The sequence below is a fragment of the Urocampus carinirostris genome, chromosome 4, assembly GCF_059441175.1.
Source record: "Urocampus carinirostris isolate Australia breed hairy pipefish chromosome 4, RoL_Ucar_1.0, whole genome shotgun sequence".
Taxonomy (NCBI): domain Eukaryota; kingdom Metazoa; phylum Chordata; class Actinopteri; order Syngnathiformes; family Syngnathidae; genus Urocampus; species Urocampus carinirostris.
The window spans coordinates 26,045,819-26,066,692 of NC_142352.1; the positions used below are offsets into that span (position 1 = coordinate 26,045,819).

At 38.4% G+C, this 20,874-nt stretch overlaps 1 protein-coding gene across 2 annotated transcripts in view; it reads right to left on the reverse strand.

Annotated features, from left to right (window-relative positions):
- Nucleotides 1-20,874, reverse strand: part of LOC148367158 (synaptosomal-associated protein 25-A-like) — a 58,913-nt gene that overhangs the window by 20,523 nt on the left and 17,516 nt on the right. For both annotated transcript variants that reach the window (XM_088333976.1, XM_088333977.1), the window contains exons 2-4: nucleotides 12,109-12,216; nucleotides 9,844-9,885; nucleotides 1,419-1,467 (exon numbers count right to left, since the gene is read on the reverse strand). In XM_088333976.1, the coding sequence (XP_088190102.1) occupies nucleotides 1,419-1,467; nucleotides 9,844-9,885; nucleotides 12,109-12,180 (163 nt within the window). In that variant the 5' untranslated portion in view covers nucleotides 12,181-12,216. The remainder of the gene's footprint in view (nucleotides 1-1,418; nucleotides 1,468-9,843; nucleotides 9,886-12,108; nucleotides 12,217-20,874) is intronic.

The following is a 20,874-nucleotide window of genomic DNA, read 5'->3' on the forward strand; positions in this document are numbered from 1 at the left end:
ATTGATGCAAAGCGAGGATTGTATAAAGATGTGGTGGTACCAAAGGTGATGTATGGCTCAGAGGCGTGGGATTCGAGAGTAAATGAGTGTAAAAGGTTGACTGTCTTTGAAATGAGATGTTCACGTAGTATGTGTAGAGTGACACGAATGGATATGTTAAGAAATGAGGAAGTCAGGAGAAAACTAGGTGTAATGAGAGAGCTTACTGAGAGGGTTCATGAAAATGTTTGTAGATGTTTTGGACAAATTGAAAAAATGGATGAAGGCCACTTGACTAAAGGGTATGTATTGCAGAAGTGGTTTGAAATAAAATGAGGGAAAGGCCCAAATATTGTTGGATGGATGGGGTGAAACATGCTCTTGATGTGAGGTCAGTTAATTCAATCGATGAAAGGGTTAGGCTAGGGATATATGTGAAAGGCAAAGGATAGTTAAGCATGAGTCATTAAGAACAAATATGATGCGGAAGGGGTAAACCAGGGTATGCTGTCGGGCCTCTCTGCTGATGTTGCATGGCACAGCAACTCACCCCTTGTTGTTCGTTGTCAGGTTGGGAAGAGTGAAGGGGAATGAATGTTTGGTGAATGTGAGTGTATTCTTGACTCAAGCCACAAACCACGAGGGGGATATGGCTTTGGTATGTAGTTAGAATAAATAAAATGATACTAAAAATAACAATTACATAATCGTAATGTACGCAATGTTTAATCAAAAAATGTCTTTTTTATGAGTAGGGGGCAAAAAGGTACATTGGTGATAAAAATATTTATTCTTCATTATTTTTTTACAAAACCTTTTGTCCAGTGGGCCTGAATTAAAAGCCAAGTGAGCCAAATTTGGCATGCAGACCATAGTTTACCCACCCCTGTTCTAGAATCATCAAGCAAGAAAAAGTTGTGAGAAGTTGTGTTTTTTATCATTGGTTCAAAAACAAAGCTTAAAATTAAATTAGTAGATTAATAAATTAAATAAGTACATTAATAAGTGATTAAAAGATCATTGTGATGTTTATAGAAAATGTTCCCAAAAGCAGCCATAATACATGTTATTCCATGACAGCTAACAAAGTGTATGTTTAGTTGAAAAATTTCTCAAAAGTCGCCTTAATACTCATTGTTCCTTGTTAGCGTTAGCAGCATTTAGTAGGAAATAATATACAAAAAGTAAAATTGTCAACATTACGATTGACAAAAAAAACGTACTAACTCAAACATGACATTATTAGTTGGTGTTAAAATCCTTCTTAATTCTAATAAACAAAAACAATAGCTTCTAGAACTATACAAATTTGCTCTGGCTCTGCACTATTTAAAATGGGGGGAAGCAGCTTAGAAGGAGGTTGCCACAGCAACAGTAGAAAGGCAGGGCAGAAAGTTAATATAAAAATGTAGTTGCGGAGTTGTCCAATGGTAACTCACCTCCCTGCTCATCCAACATCACCAGAGTCCTGATCCCGGCATCTTTACTCTATTGCAGAAGAAGGTGAAAAGAAAACAGGGAGGAAATAGATAAGAAGAAAAAGGCAGAAGAAACACTCAGGAAAGTTGAAAACAGAAAACAGTCTCAGGTAGACAGCTCCAGATGATTAAAACAATGAATGGATTCACTTTGAATGTGTTTCCAAAAACAAGATTGACTGTTTCAGACTGAATCCTCAGGATTCAACCTTCTCAACTGTTTGTAAGGGATTATACATTTTCCTGAATGAGGCAGTAGATTACATTAAACCAGGCATCACCAACATTTTTGAAGCGGAGAGCTACTTTTTTGGAACTGAGCACTAGGAGTTTTTTTGCATTTCTAAAATAATAACTTGTTGCTACAGTGCGATGAAAAAGTATCTGAACCTTTTTAATTCATTTTTTCATTAATGATTACAATTTTTCAGGCTCCGAGGGAGCAAACAGCTCCAGACCATGAAGCATGGTCCAGGGTGCATTATGGTTGATTTGAGAGGTCAATTTTTCCTCCACACATGACATTCAGGGGTCCTACCAAAAACAATTAAACTTTGGTTTCATCAGTCAACAACATATTTTGCTAAAATCTCTGCCTTTTTTAAGAATATTAAACGAGCAACATGGAGTCATCCCATGAACATTATTCTTGGTCATTGTGATATAGAGCTTATGTGTGCATAGAGATACTGTAAGTCTTTTGGGAACCTCTAAGATTCTAAAAAGCAAAAGTGCCATATTCTCTCCATTTGTAGACAACTTATCTGACTGTCGATGAACATCCAGACTTTTAGGGATGGTTTTGTATCCATTCCCAGCTTCATGCAAATCCACAATTCTTGATCACAGGTCTACAGATAGCTCTTTCGAGCGAGCCATGGTGAATATCAGACAACGCTCTTTAGTGATTGGGTACACACCTAACCTTATTTTTGGGGTATGAATTTATTTCAATAGCTCTTCAAGTCTTCGTAGACAGAGGGTTCCGTTACGTATCCGACCTTCTCCCTATCTGTCATTGTATGCACGCTCAACTCATTACAATATGAAAACTAATAAATGTTTGAGTGGTCTTGCTAGAGAGGACACTGTATTTTCATCTGTGTTATTCAGAAAAAGATGAGATGCCATTTGATATTGATTTATGCAGAAGGATGAGCATTTCCAAAAGGTACAGATACTTTTTAACATCACTTTATGTTGTTACTATGCTATTGATATGTTTGTACAAGGTTTAAATTATTAGATCTAGGTTTAGAAATAGGCTCTGTCACCCACTAAAACATTTGCTTTGTATAAGAGCACTGAGAGATGTTTATCTATTTATAAATAATTAGCTAATTTTACAAACAATTTTGGATAAATTGATCATATTTTTAGAGACACTGATCGTGTTAATGATTTCCGAGCCAGTTAGAAATCAAATATCCAAGAAAAGCAAAATGATCCATCACTGTTGAGCTACTTTCTGACCCGGTTCACGGCAACCCACGTGTTCTTTGCGAGCTACCTTGTGCATCACTTTGATGAACCCCTGTCCCTAACCCTAGAACGATTCTTCAGAATCAGGCACCTAGTTTTTTTCAGGATTCATTGTCTGAGGCTAAATTCTTTGAACGAAAGTGTTAATGGAACCATCCAGATCAGGGGTCTTGAGAGCCATACTCATGCCCTTTTTACCATGTCTCCCTGCCCCAACATTGCAGATATAATAAACAAGATTGTTGTCGGTCTTGGCAGAGCTTGCCGATGAGCTTTGGCTGTGTTGAAAGATGGTGACACAGAAAACAAGCTAATGGTAATATTGTCTGCGCTGGTAAATTCTCTAAATCAAATGATCTGAACTGGATATTACGCAATGAGCCTGAGAGTGAGTGACGTTCTTGAGTAAGGAAACCTTTTGGAATAGACTTGATTTCAATGGCTTTTGAACAAACCCATTGTGGCAAAAGCATTCAGGATTAAATCTTTGGGAAAAATATGAATGTACTATATTGAGTAAACTCTCTAGAATCTGAATCTTCTGGATACAACATTCTAGATAGAATGTATTACACTAAAGATCACTGTTACGAATCTTTTGGATTACATATTGTAGTCAAATACTAAACTTAAATCCTAAAGATAAACTCCTAACCCTAGACCTAATCCCTAGCCCTACCCTAACTTTAGCTCCAGTCTGAGCCCTAGCCTTAACCCTCGCCATAGACCTAGCCCTAACCTTAACCTAATGGGCTGGAATTTTGGATTTTTAGAATTTATCTTCTCAAAGTTTGAGCAAATAAATCAGCAGGATCAAATTCAATTTTTTTAATTGAGGGACAAAACTCACTAAAGCATCCATCTTCTCTGGGCCAAACTTCCAATGAATCTTTTTCTTTACAAACCTTTCTGTATTCCTGTAGGTTTTAGATCAGGGGATGGTTTGCAATAATCTGTGGTCTGTGCAGCCCTTTGAGACTCTTTGTGATTAAGGGCTATACAAATAAAAATGACTTGACTTGACTATTCCAGTATAAACCAGATATTGCACAAGTTTCACGATGGAAAAATATATTCTTAGAAAACTGTGCTAATTTTTGTTAAAGTTTGTCTTATTTTTAAGAATATATTTTGATACTTTAAATTAAAAAAAACCTTAATCCAGGTGGAAATAAGAAACAATCTACCATTTGTTATATCAAATAATTAGAGAAGGAAACTATCTTAAATTAATTATATTAATTATATTGTTAATGTTGCTCATTTTAAGGATTGTTTTTTATTTTTATTTGAGAAGGAAAATATAATATCATATAGGTTAAAATTTTTTATATAACTTTAATTGAATAATGTTAAAATATTGTTTTTAGAGAAAAATAATACAATCTTAAAATAGATTATATCATTTTAACCAATTTTATTTTCAATAATGTTTCTTATTTCATGGACTATTTTTACAATTTATTAAAGAAGGAAAACATATCCTTAAATTAAGCAACATTATTTTATTTAATTTTATTCAAAATAATATGGCTTATTTGTCTATTTGCCAATAATTAAAATAATGAGGCTTATTTTGATAATTATTTTCAAATTTTATTAGGTAAAGAAAAAAAGAATATTAAAATACACAATATTATTTGTTTTAGCAAATGGTAGATCATTTTGCTCATTTAAAAAAAATAATTCTACCCGGATTACAATAAAAAATATTTGAAATCAACAAAACAATCAACCAAATAAAGCATTTTTGCTCATTTTAGGTTTTAATTTTCGTATCATAAAGGAAAAACAAGTCCACATTTCTCGAAATTTGAAAATCGAACATTTTTTGGCAATAGGACGAGATTTTTCGGGGGTGGAGGGGCTGGCTGGGGGGCAGGTTGTCTGTCCAAGAATGACCCTCAAAAAGTATATTTTTCTCGTGTGTTGTGTTTACCGAACATGTACTAGAGATTAGTTGGCAAAGCAACAGCCATGTCTAATTTAAAACACACAAACAAATACAAAGAAACACTTGATTAAACACACACTAAGCTTGACAACACATTTTCCAGCTCTTGTGAGTTCCTCCAACAGATATTTTGGCTTCACGCATCAGCTCTTCTACAAACTGAGCTGATCTTCTTGATGAGACCACAAGACACTCTGTGGTGTTACCGATATTTGGATCACTCGGATGTTGGTGTCACCGATACTTTGCTTGCACCGAATCAAAAACATCCTGTGGGGTGATTAGGAAGAATTAGGGCTTGCTTGGCTGTTGGGAATTTTAGGCGGCCAAACAAGCTTTGGCACTTCCTGTCTGGCAGACAATAGTCGTAGTGCTTGATAGAAAGTTCAGATTTCGTGCAGAATATTTATAATTAGTACCAAAATGTAGCTCAGAATCTATATCAGGGGTAGGCCAACTATGGCCTGCAGGCAACATGTCAGGCTTTTTTATCCCAGCCGCCAAAAGAAAATGTTCCTAATATAATGAAAGTAGATATGGTAGTAAGAAAAATACTATCAATAAAAAAACACTTGTTTATTCTGGTTCCAACTTTTTCCCAATTCTTCCTTTGTGTTCTACCGCAAAATACTTCTAACAAAATACTACAAAACTCAATATTAATTCCAGTGCTTAAAAATACTAAAGACTATATTACAAAAATACTTTGATACAGAAATAACACTACAGGAATATTACGACAGAAATACTGCATAAATACAACTACAGTAATATTACAAAACTGCTACAATGGAAATACTACAGAAATACTGCAAGAATACTACTCTGTAAAAACTTCAAAAATACTTCCACAGAAATGTTACTATAATTCCACTACATTAAATCTATAATACTAAATCATTAAAGGAATATAAAGACAGATATACTACAAAAATACTACTAAAGAAATATAACGACCGAATTACTAGAAGGATATAATTACAATAGTACAAAAATACTAAAATTATACAACAATAATTGAAATACTACAGAAATACTAAAAAATATAACTATGGAATTACTATAATCCCCCCCCCCCCAAAAAAAAAAAAATCAAACTGCAGTAATTGTACCAAAATACTACAGAAATACTAGAAAGATCCGTCTGCAGAAATACTTCAAAATACTTAAAAAAAACTGCAGTAACTAAATATCAAATTTAGTGGTTAAATCAGGGACCTAATGTATTATTTTGCATTATTTGTGAGCATTTAAAAACAATTTTAATAAAACTAATCAGTTAAGAAAATTAAAGAAATTTAACATGAGGATGTCGGCATGCATATTTATTCATAAATGAAACATTAGACAGGTCTCCAGGATTGACCCCTGGCCCAAATTTTAACCTAATTTGGCCCACAACTCCAAATCGTTGCCATTCGTTTGTAGCTGGAGTCATTTGTGTTTTCTCTCATTGGAGCTGAACACCCAGCAAGACTTTGTTCGGTCTCGCTGCGATAATAAATACTCTCTTAGTGCTCCGCCATCTTGTGCATTAAAGGTCATCTGCTAGAAGAATTAGAGGTTGGTCACATCAGCACGAGACAAGGACGCTGACTCCAGCCACCGTGGCAACGGCGTGAACCACTGTAATGACCCTGACTATTAAATGATGTCATGAATTTTATCGTTTTAACAACTTTAGAGTAGGACGTGGTGGCTGATGGTGACGATTGATTTCTTATGCATTTTAAAAGAGCTCGTGTTTATCATGGAGTGTGCTTCCTGCTGGGCCTGCCTGTCGCTTGCTGATTCAATTAGTCTAATCTTCACCCTCGGCCCTAAGGCCACATGGGGCGAGCTCAGGCACGTGCGACCGCGGGACTGGATAAGGAAAAACTAACGCACGCTTTGCTGTCTTGTTGTGTCTGGAGTTGAATCATGACAAAGTTGCATAGAAACTCATGGAGAACAAGCTAAACCAAGGCTCCATTAAGTGGATGTGACCCCAGTTCAAGAAGACCCCATGATAAAGATTTAGCCCCCAATTAAGACTTCACAAAAATGTGACGGTGTTTCGAATCTCTAATTATGATGAACAAGTATTAAAATATTTACAAAAGACCTGTCTTTTAGTGCTTGTTGAAATTAATGACTGACTGACTGACAAACAAACTGATAAAACTACTACCAAGCAACCAACCAACACTCTAACTACCGTATTTTCCGGACTATAAGGCGTACCTAAAAGCCTTTATTTTTTTCAAAAGCTGACCATGCGCCTTATAATACAGTGCGCCTTATATATGGATCAATATTAAGTCGCAAAGTCTTGCAACTAAGGCAAGCAGCCGCCGACTAGATTTTTCCCCGAAGGCGAAGTAGTCCGCGGTGTATGCTGGGATATATATACCGGAGTTTCATTTCCTAACCAATGTGTCAATCATCATTTGAATCAGTCACTATTGGCTAAAGTTATTCAGAGGTAAAGGGGGCGGATCCTATATATCATGTACAGGCTCGCATAGGCTAAAGGGGCAAAACAAAGCCTGCAATTGGCCGAAAAAGATGAATGTGAATCACACGTTGGGTTGCACTACGGCATAGAGAAAACATTTTTTACTATTCTGTATTTGTAAATATTTTACTCTCCTTGATTTACCACACTCACGGTTGTAAGAAGACCATGGTTACGTATCATTATTGAACGTGATGGCTGCAAGAGAACTTAGGTGAGCTATGCGGCTTTATATTTTCCCGGTATCTTGTTTTAGAACAATCTTGACGTTTCTGTGATGAGTGTATTTTTAAACTAAATTCAATTCAAAGTGTTTATCGTCATATACACAGTAAAGAACCCTGTTTCCCTGCACGATAAAATTATTACTTTGCTGTCCACACAGTTGCCAGCAAAAAATAAAATGGAAACTAAGAAATGATATTTGGAACGATGCATTTGAGTGATTGGTGACATCGTACAGACACTGTTACCGTACATGTCTGAGACACGTGTTTGCTTCTTTGCCAGCTTTCGAAATGTTAAGGGGGTAATAAGTTTGACTAAACTATCTGACTGTTTTGTCGACGTTCCCATTGTAGCACCTTATACTCCGGTGCGCCTTATGTATGGAAAATATAGTACCAAAAACTATTTTTTGGGGGTGCGCCCTATAACCCGGTGCGCCTTATAGTGCGGAAAATACAGTAACTAACTAATTGGGTTGCTTTGCTGCCTTAGTACCAGGACAACTTACTGCGATCAGCGTAATAATGAATTCTGGTGTTTACCAGAAGATCCTAAACGTCAGGCCATCAGTTTCTCCCCTCAACCTCTCATGGATCATGCAGCAGGACAGTGATCCAAAACACACTAGCAAGTCAACTTCTGAATGGCTCCAGAAAAAAATAAGATGAAGGTTCTAAAGTGTCCAAGGCAAAGTCCAAGGTAGTTCATGCTAGAAAACCATACAATTAGTCCGATTTGAAACCATTTTGCAAAGAAGAGTGGGCAGGAATTACGGTGTTTTGAAAGACTCATTACTAATCATTATAAATGTTTGATTCATTTTATCGCTACCAAAGGTTGCCCAACTCGCAATTAGGTTCAGTAGGCAATTACTTTTTCACACAAGTCCAGATAGGTTTTATTATTTTTTTATGACTAAATAAATGGAATCACCATTTCAAAACTGCATTTTGTATTTCCCTGGGTTGTCTCTGTGTGATATTAAAATTGGTTTTATGATCTGAAACCTTTGTGAGTGATACTTATGCAAAAAACACATAAATCAGAAAAGGGGCAAATACTTTTTTACTGCACTGCAACTAATAAACTAACCAACTAACTAACTGGTTGTTCAACTAAATAAAAACAGAGTAACTAGCTAACAAATTAACTGACTTGGGATATTATTGATCAATCTACTACCGCGTCGAGCTAGCCAAACAGGCAGTCAACAAAGCAACCAAAGAACCAAACAACTGACCCACTAGTGGAGAAACTATTGGCCCCACTAACAAGAAATTAATCAGACTTTGTAAATAATCGAGACACCTACCAAGTAGTGACTAAGATGTAAACTACATATTCCTCAACCAGAAATTCAGTACTTATTCACCAAACAGCTGACTAGTGGTCCGACAAAATACAATCATAACATTCTACTCAAACAAACCCACTAACCAAACCAACTAACAAAAAGTAAACTAACTAACTAACTAACGAATAACTTGGGAAAAACAAAGCGTTATGTCTAAAAAAAGACATATTTTAGCTTGTAGACAAGATGAATACAAGAACACGGACTATGTAACTGGCAAGCTACCTAGCCATTTGAGTAACTACCTAACATACCTGACCAATTAATTAACTAGCATGAAAAACAAACTGACAAGATAATAACTAATAATCCAACTAAGTAACAAATTCAGTACTGAGTGCTGTTTTGCTCATCGATCATACGTGTTGTCATATATGGAAACTAGCTAATTTAGCAGTACAGGCTCGATAATTGATTCAAACACATCTACCACCATACTTATTTTGTTCGCTGAAGAAACCACGGTTGTGCAACGGTGCCCATTCTATTGCTCAAAGACACGCCTTGCCCAAGCAAGTTGTGTGCTCATTGAGGCTGAGCGTTTATCGGGTCTCGAACACGCGTCCCTTCAGTCCTGCAGCAGATTGCCCGCAGCCGCTGAGCTGCTGCCAGCCCGATTTATGCAAATGTAGCATGATGAGCTCGTGTAAGGCCAGCTGCTCTTGCCTTATTAAAGGAGGGCATTATGCACACCGGGACTATTTTTAGACACCTGACAAAAGATGACAACAACAAAAGTCATTTGGTCTAAAACTGGAAACTCATAGGGGAGTGTTTGATTCCATTTGCGACACAGCCTGAAAATGACTGTTTCTGAAGTGTTGATTTGGGGCAGTGTGGTGATGAGATGAACAACGGGCAGTGAACTCACCTCCTCCACCAGAGCCAGCATGCGACGAGTACTCTCCAGAGACTGGAACACAACAACAGCAAAATTAACATACGACACATCAATAGGCTTATTGTGACATGATTATTATTATGCTTGCCACTTCCATCCTTTTGTCCATCCATTTATCTATTCATCCAACAGCCTACCTTTGGTCCATCCATCCATCCATCCATCCGTTCTATCATCTTGCACTGCGTCAATCCATGCATTTGTCATCAACTTTCCAGCATCCCTAAATATATCCATTGGTTTGTTCCACCCATTATATTGTTCACATTGAGTTTACAGATAAGTCTTTCTGACGTTCATCCTTCCATCGTTGAAGTCATCATTTGAACAGTGCCTTGCAAAAGTATTGGCCCCCCAAGAACATTTTGACATATTGCCATATTTCAGGCTTTAAACTTATTTAAACATATTCAACTTTTTATATTGTGCTAAAAAATACAAAATAAAATAAAAGTAGGTGTTGCAAAAAATATTTTGAGGTAATACTTTGTGCAACATCTTTTTGCTGCAACCACAGCCCCAAGACTTTTCGGGTCTGATACGCCTCCTACCACCAGAAGGCCCAAACTGAGGTTTGAACTGGATACAGATATGTTCAATACCCACCTACCTGTGCCCAATCATTCTGAACCCTTTATGAGGACATTTTGAACATCACAGGTCGTCCGGACATTTTTTTTCCTTTTGACTTCCAAAACCACGCCAGGTTTATGTTTCTGGTTTCTCTGTTACTTTGCTCTATACATTTTCCATTCCCGGTTTTGGTCTTTGTTTTTGGCTTGGACATTTCCTTGTTTTGTGAACCCATGTTTGTTTGTACTTTGTACCACCTTTTTCATTATTAAATGCAATCTCTCTTTTAGCGCACCCCTGCCTCCAGTTTTTTCTTCACCCCAAGTGGGTCTATCCACCTCTAAAACGTAACATTCTCAGTGGTTTTATGCTCACACCATTTTGATATTATTGCTTGCAGAGTGCCGCAGGAGATGTTTAAATGTTGCAAACTTGTTTTGTATCCCATTCCTGCTTTGAACTTTTCCACAACTTTATCCCGGACATGCCTGATGCATTCTTTGGATTTCATAAACTTCTGAGCCCATAAAAGAACAGGTGCATTGAAAGTGAGACTTAATGACAAACAGATGCATTTGTTTGTCATTGTTAGTCATTTAGGTCGGCATCGGATCATTCAGAAGTGATCAGGAAAGTTCTGAAATAGGTTGGCTGACCAGAGAGAAGAGAGGGACAATTTTTTTGCAGCACCTACTTTTGTAATGATTACTCATTGAACTCTTCTGTGCCCGCTCGTTTGGTGCCAGCTGCTGCGGGTTACCTGATTGTTTCCCCATCCTATTTCAGCTCAGTCCTTTCACTCGCCTGTTGTCAGTCCCTCAGCGAAATTCTGTATTTACAAGGCAAGCATTTTTGACTCTGACTCCCGTCCACTTGTCCGTTCCTGATTTACCCGTTTGTCTCCTGCTACGACCCGTTTTTTGACCCCGACCACGTTTTGATCTCCCATCCCGGCTAACGACGCTTTTTTTGACCCCGACCACGTTCTGTTCTCTAGCCCCGGCTAATGACCTGATTTTCCGTCTAACTATGCTACGAACTCCCGCTCCGGAAGATCCACTTCCGCATTTGGAACACGTTCCGATCCCGTGAGCGGCTTGCGTCCCGCGTCCAGCGAGCACTAAATCGCTGGCGCTGCCTTTCCTCTGTATTTCTATTAACTTGTGAGTAATGTTACGAATCTGGGTCCTCCTTCGGTTCGTGACAACTTTTCCTTTTTTCTGTAAGTATAATATTAAACGTTGACATAATTTGGTTCTACTTCGTGATTTCGTCTCAAAATATTTTCTAGTTAGAAGTTTGAAGCCTGAAATGTGGCAATATGATATAAAGTTGTTAGGGGAACAATACTTTTTCTAGGCACAGTACTTCCTTCTTCAACAGACTAATATACTGATCCATCTGTTCAACAATTAATGTCTGCAACCATTTCTCAATCCATTTTGCGATCATCCTAAATCAAGGTATTCTTCCTATCCTCTTCCCACTAATCCATCCTTGCACTCTTTCTATCACCACATCCATCCAATAACGCTCCCTAAGTTCCTCTGGTTCAGTATGATGTGCTGTTAATATTTAATAAGTTCATTTGAGCCGCTCTGCTATTCCCAGCTCCTTTCAGCTGGCAAAGAGGACCGAAGGGTGTCGACATTAACGTTTTACCTCATCTGCTATCTGGTCGGCGCGAGTCTGCAGGTCGGCCAGTTCATTGCGCATGTCCGCTTCGTCAGCCATGGTGGGTGTTGAACCTTGAACTCGACGACCACGAAACTGGGAAAAAAATACGAGACAAAAGGTCACAAGTTGCAGTCGCTGCCAAAGAAAATGCAAGCTAACATTTTAATGATAGCAAAGATTTTTAAAGGTGAAAGGTTTAAAATTGATCACAGGTGACGTCACATCCTTACTGTGTTCACTACATAGATTTAGCAAGTAAAACAATCAACTTTCTGAGTAAAATTGTATTGCTTTGCTGGGAAAATAATCATTTTCCCAACATTTTCGTCATCACATCTTTTTAAATGTATTTAAAATAAATCATTGTTCCACCAGTTTGAAATAATAATTTATTTTTAAAATAAAAAAAATACAACTTAAGGGTTAATACATAATACAACTGTCATGGTTGCCATGGCGCCCAATTGGCCCCGCCCGTGTGGCGCCAGCTGCGGCTCGTTGACAAATTGGCTTTACTTCTATTTAAGCTCAGTGCTCTCAATCACCTTTTGTAAGTCCATCAACAAAACTCTGCTCCGCAAGACGTGGGTTTTGACACGGTCCTATTTCCTGTTGGTATTTCCTGTCCGGTATTGTTCCCGTTTATTTTGTCCTGTTTAATATCGGTTTCCTGTTTCGTTCCCGTCTAGTTTGTCCTGCATAATTTCGATATCCTGTTTTGATATCAATCCTGTCTGTCCCGTCCTGTCCGGTATCGACCCCATCCGTCCGATATCTGCTCGGGCAATTGGTATCGATCTCGTCGGCCTCTGGCTTCCTATCATTCCACGCCAGACTGCTGCCTAACATGAATGACTCCATTTCCAGTAAAATAAAAGGCTTGTGTGAGAAACATCACGCATTTGGGTCCTGATCTTGTTCCGGTTCTTGACAACAACTTAATGAAATCTAACTTAAGCTAAAATTATGTGCAGCACTCGGAAATGTTGGTCGATTTAGTCTTTTTTTTAAATCTAAATAAAAAATAAATTAAAGATAATGTGAAAAACATATCTTTGTCTTTACATTTTTTTTAATTATTCGGCATTTATCAAATGTTAACAATGTGAAATTTATGGAATGTTTATAATGTAAAACTGTAAAGAAAAATTACCAAAAATAGAGAAGTATTTTTCACAGGACAACCACGATATAATACAATTCAAAAAAATTTTCCTTTTCTAATTTAATATCGTTTTAATTAGTATTATTTTAGGGGTGTAGTTTTGGGTACTTTTATTAAACAACATTTCCAAAGTAAGTTTACAAAGAAAATGAGAAACTGATATATTACACAAATATATTTTCCCCTAAATTTTACTCGAAAAGTTCAAATACAATAAAATTAGAAAAATAATATTAAAGTTACTTTATCAAATACTATATAGGTCAAATAAGAAGTATAATTTTCAAAATTATCTGCCAGCTAGAAAAATATGTAAACAAGATAAAATAATACTATCATTATTGTCTCTTTTCGCTGTGGGCTCTGATTGGCTCCAAGTCCCTATTTAATCCCAGTCCTGTTTCTCCCCGGTTGTCAGTCCGTCTGCGAACATCTGTTTTTACAAGGCAAGCCTTTTTGACCCCGACTCCCGCCTGTCCCGTTTTTGCTCCCGTTTGTGTCCGGCTACGATCTGTTTTGATCCCAACCACGTCTGCTCTCCCGTCCCGGCTTACGACCCATTTTGATCCCGACTACGTCTACTCTCCCGTTCTGGCTCACGACTTGGTTCCAACCTTGACCACGTTTTTGCTCTCCCTGTCCCAGCTACCGACCTGTTTTTTCCGTCCCTGACACTGCCATCGCTCGCTACGGAAGACCCACTTCCGTACTCGGATCACAATCCTAATGCGAGAGCAACTTGCTTCCCGCGTCCAGCGAACACCGGATCGTGGGAGCAACCCTTCCTCTTTCTTTCGATAAAACTTGTGATAAACGTTACGCAATTGGGTCCTGTTTCCGTTTTGGTCTTGACAATTATATACAAAATATTGCTTGATATTCTACTAGAAATGTTATATTATGGTTAAATGAGAAATTGAATACTAAAAGTGATTTCAATAAATATGAGAAAAGCTGTACACATATTGTCAAATAAGAACAATAATACTTAAAATGAACAAAACAAACACAGGCAGAATTAGTTTTATTCTTTATTTGCTTTCCTTTTTTAAAATGTTATTTTATTATTCTTGTCAAAGCATTATTGATAAGTGAAGCTCGTGTGTGCTTCTAACACCCAGAGTACTAAAGAACAGAACCCACTTACTCAAACCATTCATCCTGATGCATCCAATTTAAAGATCAAAATCAATTCATCCCCAGCTTGGTGCAACAATAGCTGTTTAACACAGTTTTCAGCACATACAAGTGACATTTTCTGCTCAGGAATTGTACGCTAGGATACCAAAACATGATTTATAGTGCTGATCAAGGAAGCCGGCACAATTTTGGAAACCTAATCTGACATAATCATGAATATAATCCCCCCTACAAAATAGGCTTCTTTATGTTGCTAATTTCTCGTCATGTAATATTGGAGTCTCAGATCGCTTAAACTTGCAGCTTCCTCTGATGTATCTCCATCCTGCGCTCATCTTCTATTTAATATTTCATCACCCACTTTTTTACACTCTAAAATATTTATGTTCATATTTTACATTTGCAGCAAGGCAAGCGATGCCAAATATATACAAGTGATTTGATGTCCATGATTAGGGGAATGGTAAGTGTCTTTTCGGTTCCTCGCAGGGCATTTTTCCATCCGTTTATAATTGATCATGTTCTTATCTTAGTGCGGGGGTACTGCTTCCTGTCTGACAGAGGCGTCTTCTTTTAATTTCCCCCCGGGGCGCCTACTCGTCTCCCTATGACATTTATAAATGGAAATTGGCGACAGTGTTAATCAAAGTAAAACTGCATTTAAAAAATGTAATTATGGTATTAAAAGTTCTTTCTTATGATTCATAGATTTAATTTTGTTAATTTACAATGACTTTACCACATTAAACCGCATAAATGATCTCATCTCATCTCATTAGCTGCACCGCTTATCCTCAGTAGGGTCGCGGGGGTGCTGGAGCCCATCCCAGCAATCATCGGGCAGTGGGCAGGGGACACCCTGAACTGGTTGCCAGCCAATTGCAGCCGCATAAATGATATTTTTCAAAATTAATATTCGAAACTTTGGGCCTCGCACTTCATTCAACAAAAAGCACAGCCTCACTTTGCAAATGAGTTTTTATTTTAGTATTTTTTTCACTCGAGCACATCATGCCATTTTGACAACCATGTTCTAATGCAGCTACGCCTAACCAATCAAAGCTGCTCCCTTAATTAAATGAATTTCTTGATTTTAGTATTTTGCTTCACTGGAGTAAATGGTGGCATTTAACACCTACTGTATATTGGATGGAATGCAGCCAATTCCTGATCAATCGAAACGGCTCCCTTCATTGCAAATTAGTTCTCTTTATTTATCTTTTTTGGTTTACCGGAGTAAATTGTGGCACTTACCACTCTTGTTGAGTGGAATGCAGCCGACCCCTAACCAATCGAAGCGGCTCTCTTCATTTCAAATTACTATTCTTTTTTTAGTGTCTCGCTTCTCTTGAGTAAGTCATGTCATTTTCACACCTTTGTTAACAGAAATGCAGCCAATTCCTTACCTATCATAGTGGCTCCTTTCATTGTAAATGCGTTTTTTGTTGTTGTTGTTTTTTTTAAATATTTTGCCTCACTGGAGCAATTTTTGGCACATTTACACACATGGACTGTAATGCAGCATATTCCTTCCAAATTGAAGCGGCTCAAATGAAGTCATGTTTATTTGTATAACCCCTAATCACAAAGAGTTTCAGAGGGCTGCACGGACTACCATGACACCGTCCCCTGATGTGAAACCTACATGAAGGCAAAGAAAAACCATAAAACCTCAGCATTAGGAAAATTAAGAAGCCTTGGGAAGGGGCCGCACATGAGATAAACCCCGTTTCAGGATAACCATTACATTCATTAGAAATTATTCACTCATTCATTTTGCTATCCTCATTAGGGTTGTGGACAATTTTTTTTTTTAATTTGGGATTCTTTCTTTAAAAAACGCACTATGGCCTTTTATCCCTTTATTAGATGTAATGCAGCCAGCTCCAAATAGTTCCAAGAGACTACCTTCATTCTTTTTCAAATTTGAGGGCAGTCGACTTTGCAGAAGCTAAAAATGACTCGCAGGTTTGGATGTGTTTATTTGTATAGCTGTTAATCACAAGAGTCTCAAAAGACCTTACACTTTTTGAGCAGTGTAAACGTCAACTTTAAAAGGCACGAGTCAACCTTTTTTTTTTCCCAACTATACCATCAGAGCAGATTTTTGTAAAAGACATTAGAAAACAAAATGCCATCCACTGTTGAGGAAGAATATTAATATTAATCAGATGATCTCTTGCAGACCTAATCAAATGGACAGAAATTTGAACGCCATCTCCCTCGAGAGGGCACCAAACTGATAGGAGTGGCAGAACTGAGCACACCTGTGCTTAAAGGTGTCACAATTGCCATTGCGCCCAATTGGTCCGCGCCGTGTGGCGCCAGGTTCTGTCACGGCTGCCACGGCGCCCGATTGGCTCCACCCATTGACACCAGCTGAAATGCGTTGACAGATTGCTGCCTGACTACTTAACGCTGTCTTGTGAGTCGCCTGGTGTCAGAGCGTCTGCGAAACTCCTGCTAGACTCTTTGTGATATGCCAAGTCCTGTTAATTTGCCTGTGTTTTGATCCTGTTTTAATTTGGGCCCGATCTGTTTGATTTTGACCATTCCTTCGTTCTGATTTCAATCTACTTCCGTGACCATCGATCCCTGGATCGAGTTGCGCTCATTCCTCCTCTCCTCAATAAATTGTGAGTACGTTACGCGATTGGGTTCTCATTCCTGTTTCCTGTCCTGGTTTGTGACAAAAGGGATACCCAAATTATAAAACATACAAAATGTGAGAAAAAAGGACATGTCTTTGCATAACATCTATATAGGTGTCATTGGTATATTCCAATTAGCTTCCAAGATGATCCATCTTGTAGACAGTCTGCCTAGATGGTAAGGCGCCCGCTTTGAGACTGGGAGGTTCGGGTTCGCGCCCCGGCCGAGTCATTCCTAAGACTTAAAAAGTGGTCGGCGGCGCCCTCTGTTGGCTGCGGCTGCATCGGCTCGCTACAACGGGTCAGGTGCAATCGACATTTCGTTCTGTGTACATTGTTACACAGAATGACAATACAAGGAAATTATTATTATTATTATTATTATTCTCTTTGACTTCCTGAGCTGTGACGTCATGCTAAGAACACTAGCACAATAGCAAGCCAGTCATCATATTGGTTTACGTGTTATTTAATCAAAAACGTTTTGTGTTTTAAGCAAAGTTTTGGTAGTTTTTGTGGATAATGCCTAGGCGTGTCGCAGGTGGGTGCAAATATGGTATAACAAATGATAAGCAGACAAAATAGGATGACCTGGTAAAAATGACACACAGAGAACTAACAGTGGCTAAAGTGCCTGGGACACAGCCGGCTAGCCAGTCTCTAAAAGAAGACTTACCCAGACCGATTGGCAGAAAAAAAGGAGGCTGTCCAACCAAAAGCATGCCGTGGGCAACCAGGATAAGCCGGAGCCAACATCAACAAAAAAATACAATGGCAACAAACACGAACCCAGCCGTAAATATACCAAACGATCACGGCAGGCCAGCCTGTTGCTATAGAACAGGGGTGGCTAACCCGGTCCTGGAGAGCCGCATGTCCTGCATGTTTTGGAAGTTTCTCTGCTCCAATACAGGTGATTCCAATCACCTGAAACGTTATCAAGCTCTCACAAAGCCTGCTAACAAGCTGAAAACTGGCGTCACCTGTGTTGGAGCAGAGAAACCTCCAAAACATCCAGGACCAGGTTAGCCACCCCTGCTATAGAGTAAGACTGGGGCAGGGTTGGGTAGATTTACTTTAACTGTATTACTTTCAATTACTTTTGGATTACTCCAATACCAAATATGCTAATAAAAGACAAAAGAAACTAAATGTGAATAAAATTATGAGTCACAACACATGGTAAGCTTTCTCTCCTGGCTTTGATCTCTTGGATCTCCGGCAAAACTAACATAAAATGCAACAGAAACAAAATGAAAATAAATCCAAACAGCTTGCCAACATAATTTTTGCCGTTCCATGTATTCCGTTACTCCTCAAGCCTGCACAAAATTTAGTAATTTTATTCATATTTAGTTTCTTTTGTCTTTTATTAACATATTTGGTATTGGAGTAATCTTAAAGTAATTGAAAGTAATCCAGTTAAAGTAACCCTACCCAACCCTGGACTGGGGACCCATCGGCGAGAAAAAACGGGAGGCTGGCTGACCGAAAACATGCAGTAAGCAGCCAGAAAAACTGTGAGCCAACAACAAAAAGCTACCATAGCAACAAACACACACCCAAAAGGGAGAAAAACCAATAAGCATGACAGGCAAGCCAGCTAGCCTACCTGGACCATTCAAAACTGGAAGCCTTCAGGAGCCCGCATACTAACTGCGGACAATATTATTTTAATTTCAAGACACGTGGCGAAAAACACGAAAGTTGAAGGCAAAAAAAAGAAACACACTCTACACCACTCAGCTTTTGATGATCAAAGCACGCAACTCGGACAAAACCAGCATATATCCTCCAGTGACATGGTAAGCAAATTTCCAATTGGTCCACGCAAAAATAAGGGCTATGCCTTTGCTGATTAAGACAATCGCCATCTGTTGTTAAACGTGACCCGCAATTGTTTTGAGTCTGAATTGTCATCCGGTGACTTCACAGTAGATATGAAGTCAAACTGTCATCTTTGAGAATTATATTCTCGAGATCCACAGTGCATGGAATATTTTGAAGCATATCTGCATGATTGTGGGGAGGAACACTACATGTTCTGTGCCTAATTGAAAAACAAATGGTCTTTTGTAATCTCTTTAAACGGTGTCCGCACCTGCACCTCATTTTTCTGGCTCATTTCACACTACTGCTTCTAGGAAAATGGGTGCGACACCAGATCCTAACACAGATATCAAACCATCTCCTGCAGCACACCAATGTCTCGCGAAAGACTTTAGAAACAATGGGAGTCTGTTTTGCTGCAGAATATCATAAACAAGCTAGCTTATTGCCAAAGGTCAGTCACCTGATCTTCTTCATCGATGTGGACATCACATCAAGGCCCGACATCCCATTCTGGCGTTACCTACTCTCGCCCAATCAGCCGCTTTGCCGGACAGCGAGCGTCAGGCTCAAAGGATTAAAGTCGGAGCGAGGAAAAGAGGATTTGCTTCTGCGCTACACTCTCTCCTCCAACTGTGTTTCCTTCCTTTGTCTTTTGTACGCAGAAGTCAGCACTTAGGTTTTAGACTGATTCTGAATTGACGAAAAAACAACATGACAGAACGGTTCCAAAAACCATAATAGATGCTCTAGTTTGTTATGACAGACGGTGTCACACAATTACTAAAATGTATTAGCCTCTATGGCTAGTTATCCACAGTATGCTAAAACATACAGTTCCTTCTAAAAAAAATTAGCATATTGTGACAAAGGTCTTTATTTTCTGTAATGTACTGATAAACATTAGACTTATGTATTTTAGTTTTATTGCACATTAACTGAAATATTTCAGGTATTTTATTGTTTTAATATTATTTATTTTACGGATAAAAGCAAATTTTGCATGTCCATCATAAATCAAAGTCCAGAGTCAGGAGGAAGACTGGGGATATGGAAAGGCCAAAATGCCTGATGTCCAGTGTCAAGTACCCACAGTCCGGGATGGTCTGGGGCGCCTTGTCAGCTACTGCTGTTGGTGCACCGGGTTTTATCAAGGGCAAGGTCAATGCAGCTTGCTATCAGAAAATTTAGGAGCACTTCATGCTTCCATCTGCTGAAAACTTTATATAGATGAAGCTGCTTACAGTGCCAAAACCCCTGAAATGGTTTACTGACCATGGTGTTACTGTGCTCAATTGACCTGCACACTCTCCTGACATGAACCCCATAGAGAATCTGTGGGATAATATGAAGAGGAAGTTGAGAGACACCAGACCAAACACTGTGAATGAGCATAACGCCGCTGTCGAAGCATCCTGGGCCTCCATAAGACCTCAGCAGTGCCACAGCCTGATTGCCTGCCATGCCGTACTTCTGCAAAAACATACCCGACCAAGTATTGAGTGCATGACTGCACATAATTATTTGAAGGTTGACCTTTAAAAAGAAAAAAAAAACTTTTTTATTCGTCGGATGAAATATGCTAGTTATTTGGGATAGGGATTTTTGTTTTTTCCTCAATATTTTTTTTGCCAAAATCATCAATATTAAAGCAATAAAAGGCTGAACTAGTGTTCAGTTGTGTGTAATGAATCTAAAATGTATGAGAGTCTAATGTTTATTGGTAAAATACAGAAAATAATTAACTTTGTAGAAATATGCTGATTTATTTTAGAAGGATCTGTAGTTTAATGCAGAACAATTCAATAGTGTTCCCCGAGAGCAGGAGCCACCAACATGGTAGCCATGGGTTAGGAACAACTGAGTTGCCTGCTGACAGGTTCTGAAAAAAGCCCACCAGTGATGGGTTATTAAAAATTTCTAGGGCATTTCTTTTCCAACAGGAAATCATTGACATGTGTCCAT